The sequence below is a fragment of the Pyricularia pennisetigena genome, chromosome 2 (assembly GCF_004337985.1).
Source record: "Pyricularia pennisetigena strain Br36 chromosome 2, whole genome shotgun sequence".
In the NCBI taxonomy this organism is placed as follows: Eukaryota; Fungi; Ascomycota; class Sordariomycetes; order Magnaporthales; family Pyriculariaceae; genus Pyricularia; species Pyricularia pennisetigena.
The window spans coordinates 4,754,557-4,759,485 of record NC_043741.1 but is presented as its reverse complement, the minus strand read 5'-3'; the positions used below and the strand labels follow the sequence as shown (position 1 = coordinate 4,759,485).

The 4,929-nt window shown below is 54.8% G+C and overlaps 1 protein-coding gene across 1 annotated transcript; it reads left to right on the top strand.

Annotated features, from left to right (window-relative positions):
* Positions 1 to 171: 171 nt before the first annotated feature.
* Positions 172 to 2,097, top strand: PpBr36_01336 (uncharacterized protein; the record flags this gene model as incomplete). The annotated part of the gene is made up of 2 exons (XM_029888523.1): positions 172 to 651; positions 775 to 2,097. The coding sequence occupies 2 exons, from the start codon at positions 172 to 174 to the stop codon at positions 2,095 to 2,097; spliced, it is 1,803 nt and encodes a 600-aa protein (XP_029751106.1).
* Positions 2,098 to 4,929: the final 2,832 nt, after the last annotated feature.

The following is a 4,929-nucleotide window of genomic DNA, read 5'->3' as shown; positions in this document are numbered from 1 at the left end:
AAAAAAAAAAAACATAATCCCAAATGATAACAGGTTAAAATCGCCGCGTCGACCACCTTTTGAGCCATTTTCCGGTAAATCCGATACCCCCCTCCTCCCCTCGATCGGGCCAAGTCAAAAACTACATCCGGCCACGACAAAACCCCGCGCAAGAAAAGAAATACGTCAGTCATGGCAGGACTGGTGACGACCAAGCGGGGTCTTTTGCTCTCGCTGTTCGTCCTCGGTCTAGCCATCTTTTACCGGCAGCGATGGCAGACGGCAGACTTTACGGCATCCTCTGGGGGAGCAGAGACGAAGACGTACTGCTACAGCGGGGGCGTCAGGACGGGGGTGGAACACCCGGCGAGGGCCGATTGCTTTTCCGTAAGCGACGGACGCGTCACGGAGCTGCACGCCGAGGCCGCCGAGGTTCCCGGCGCCGAGATGCGGCCAGGACACGCGATGCCGGGTCTCTGGGACGGCCACGGGCATCTGCTGCAGTACGGCGAGTTCCTGCACTCGGTCGACCTCTTTGGGGCCTCGTCCTTTGACGAGGTCAACCGCAGGATCGTGGCCTACCTCGAGGCCAACCCCGGCGTCGGCTCGCGGGGCTTGTGGATCAGGGGAGTTGGGTGGGATCAGATGGCTCTGGGGGGCATGCCTAGTGCTGTAAGGATGCCACCACATTTGGGGTTGTTTCTTTTGACGATTCGGTGATGCCTTTTTTTTTCTGTCGTTATTGTTTTGTTTGGCAATGCTGATGAGTGACAAAACGCTTGATAAAACCCAAAGGACATGCTGGCCCGGGAAGAGCGGCTCAGGGGCCTCTACATCATGGTAGACCGGGTCGACGTCCACTGCACCTGGGTGTCTCGCTCGGTGCTCGACCTGCTGCCCGCCGACCTCCCGCGCGAGGTGCCCGGCGGCGAGATCATCCGCGATCCCGGCATGGGCGTCTTTTGCGACAACGCCATGGACATTGTCACGGCGCTGTGGCCACGCCCCGGCCGCGGGACCAAGCAGGAGTTTGTGCGGTCGGCCATGAAGGCCCTCCACAGCGTAGGGCTGGTGGGCATGCACGACGCCGGGGCGACACCGACGGACCTGGCCATGATGCAGGCTATGGCCGCGGCGGGCCCAGACGGCGGCTTCACGCTCAGGGTGTACGGGATGCTCGAGTGCGAGGAGCGCAACACTGTCTGCCTGGCAAAGGCGGCCGCCGTCAGACACGAGGACGACGACATGCTCACGATCCGCAGCGTCAAGCTTTTTGGCGACGGGGCGCTGGGCAGTTGGGGCTCGGCCATGCTGGAGCCATACAGCGACCGGCTGGACGACGGAGCCGCGGGGTCGCTGCTCGTCAACGCCTCGACGCTGGCACGGGTCGCGCGAGAGTGGGCGGCGGGAGGTTGGCAGGTCAACATCCACGCGATAGGGGACCTGGCGAACCGCGTGGCCATCGACGCCATGGAGGCCGTGCTGCGTGACGGCCTGGGCGACGCCGCCGCCGACTCCGACACCGACGCCCTGCGCAGGCTGCAGGAGGAGCGCTACCGGATGCGGATCGAGCACGCGCAGATCGTGCACCCGGACGACCAGAAACGCATGTTTGCGCTCGGCATCATACCATCCATCCAGCCGACGCACGCCACCTCGGACATGAGCTACGCGGAGCTGCGTCTAGGCCCCGAGAGGACGCGGACCGAGGCCTACCGGATGAAGACGTTTCTGCCCTTGAACCCTGTTCTGGGGAGCGACTTCCCCGTCGAGCCGCCAAATCCGTTCCAGGGCATCTACGCCGCCGTCGCGCGCAAGAACCCGCACACCGGCAAGGGGGCCGACGGCGTGACCGATCGCGGCTGGCACTTGGAGGAGGCCCTCACCGTGGACCAGGCGCTGGCTGGGTTTACCCGTGGTCCTGCCCACGGGGCCTTCATGGAGGGCAAAGCGGGCGTCATTCAAAGGGGCTCTTTTGCAGATTGGGTCGTCATTGACCAGCCCCTGGAATCACTGGACCCAATCGTCGGGCTTGAGGACAGGCTGCGCACTTTCGCAGTCGAAGAGACGTGGGTAGCGGGTAGAATGGTATACTCGAAACAGGAGGCATCGACATGACCCTTTTTAGGTTGAAATGAATCAGCTCTCAGGGGGGAGGGCCTTCAGAGGCTTGTACGCCTTGGCATAGATAGGTCTGTTTTGATACACGGGATATGAACACAGGATCCCCGCAACCGCCATGCACACATGTTAGTATACCTAAGCAGGTCTTTAGCCAGGGTGTTGCCTCCTGGTGTCTTTCAAGGGGTTGCTGGTCTGTTTCCCGTGGTGAGGAATACCGTCCGCGGAACAAGTATCTTCTGCTGTCACATCAGACGTTCATCGTTGGCTTGGGTATCGCAGTCGCGCTAATTCTACAACCAAGACATCTCGGCACATCCGCATGTTGCGAGCCGGGTATCCTGAATAGGCAATATTCACGACCATGAATACCGCCTGGCAGGGCTGGGCCTCGCGCTTAAGGACGGTCGGTCTCGGCGTCTTGACCTACCCACCTACGGCAGAAACAAGGAGAGCTCAGCCGGGCGCTTGTCATCCCGACCAACCTAGTTGCCACGTTGGCTCGAGTCCTTCGGAGGGGATAACTATATCAACTCAATGTCGTCCGAATCACTTGGACTGATCGAGGCATCTTATCTTACTCGAAAGCCAACGCAAAAGCCAAATCAAAAAGGGTAACAAGAGGATCCGTCTGTTAACGCAGAGATTGGCTGTATATCCCGATGTGGTTTTTTTTTTTTTTATTCATCTCCCTCTTGTCCCCTTTTACTTTTTCTTTTCTTGGAATTTTATGTCGACAACGTGCAATTAGTGTCGTCCCATCTGCGGGATCATCGCGTGCGATGTCCAGACGACTCGTGTTAGGGGTCGGCGGGTCGCCCATTCCGGCATGTAATCATTTCTTGGTCCAATGGATCGGGGAAGAGAGCCATGTGCCTGAACCCTTGGAAATCGGCGATAGCACTCGGTAGTGGTTTCGTGGATGAGTCGCTGGCGGGTGGCCATGTCAGGCTGATGAAAATGCATGCTGTCCTAGCTTCTCGATGAGATCGGAGCCCAGAGTCTAATTTTATGTGTCGGTATGGAAGCTCCAGCCCTACCATTTTGGGTTTATTTCAAAATTGAGGCTTAACTCGATTCCCAGTCCACATGCACGAGTATGCTTCGACATTATCAGCTCAAGTGGAGTTTTTTTTTTTTTTTTTTTTTTCTTCTCTGTTCGGTCCACTATGAGGCTGGGCCTTGAGAGCCAGATACTTCTCATAGTACTCGGGTCCGATGCTAGTCCTTGCTTGATTCAGAGGGCAAACTGCCATTTGGTTGAGTAAATCACTCTTTCTTTCTTTGTTTGGGTTTTCTTTGCTAACCACCATCACTCTAATGGCCTATCTATCTTGGCCTCAGATGAATTTTTTCCGTGTCGCACCATCACAGAAATTGCATCACAGCTATAAGATCAGACCAAGCCTGCTGTTGCCGACGTATTACCGTCTGAAATACTGGACGGCTCTAGACTTCGACACTATTGTGCCTGACGGCCCGGCTGGGGAAGGCATTACGGTCATTACGGAATAGTAGCAGGAAACCAGCATTCATCACTGGGACCAAGGGTCTCGAGTCGAGACCAGCCCTCAAGTCATTGGTGACATTTATCAGCGGTGACCACCCCTTGGGCAGAAAGGACTGTGCTGCGTTTTGCACCAGCGGAACGACGCCCGCGTATGCTACCGCACGACAGTGGTGACTGTTTTGCCCTCGAACCGCGAGTCGTATGATACGCCTGTCTCGTATTTGGTAGGCCGCCTTCTCGGCCAGTGGGAGCAAGCAGTCGACCTGCACTACAATCTTTCGCATCCATGCCTCAATCCCCTGTTTCTGCCTCGATGCCGAACACCGATGGGGGGGGGGGGGGCCAAGATTCGTGAGGCTGTTGTTCTGTTTTGGGTAAGGAGGTATTGGGATTGAGGTCCGAATATAGGTAGGTACCTGCATTAAGCAGGGTACCTTGGGTTGTAGGGAATGCATAAAAACTCACTGGTACAAACGTTGTGACAAACAAAAGCGATAGGGCCGGATGATACATATTATGGGCTAGTATACCACGAGAATTTTGCCTAGAGCTTTGCCAATCGATAAACCACCATGTATAGTTTCAACGGGTTACACAGTAAAGGAGTTGGACTGGATTCTCATTGGGTGCTGGTAGTGAACTTCTTTTGACTTTGCACTTTTAACCGCAGCTCCAACCAGCCAAGCAGTTCCCAAACCTACCAGTCTACCCACCCAGTAAACAAATATAGTGAATATACCGAGCGATGAGCTTGACTATCGGCTGGTGACGTTGAAGCAGGGAAGACAACACAAATTGATATCATCATAGTTATTCTGCCTTATGACGACCTCTTTGCCTTTCTTGTTTTCTTTTGTTTAGTGTATTTAGTAACTTTGAACATCACTTCAGTCGATTTTGACAAAACAAGCCGTCTGTCTGTCAGTCAGTGGTGATTTTGAGCAAAAAAGAAAGAAGAAAAAAAAAAATCCCGTTCGTCGGATAATTCAGACATTTCTCTTCAGAGGATTCAGCATTTTGCCCCTGTGTGGGACCAGTGCAGCCAGCATTCAGCTATTCATGCATTCCGGCGCCTTGTTTTTCCTTCTTGTTGTCAGGTGTAACTTTGTGTTCACCCTAAACCGTTGGGCTGCTGCCCTTTCCTAGCGTTGCCCACACGCTTGGGATTTGGGATTGAAGTGTAAGAAGGGGTCCGATCGCTGCACCCTTTATGAGGGGTCAAGGTTTTGAGTACATTGTCCACGAATCGAACTTTTTTAGTTCGTACCTGTGTTGGAGAGAGTACCGTGACACTGCGTATCCGTAGGGGCTTTTTTTTT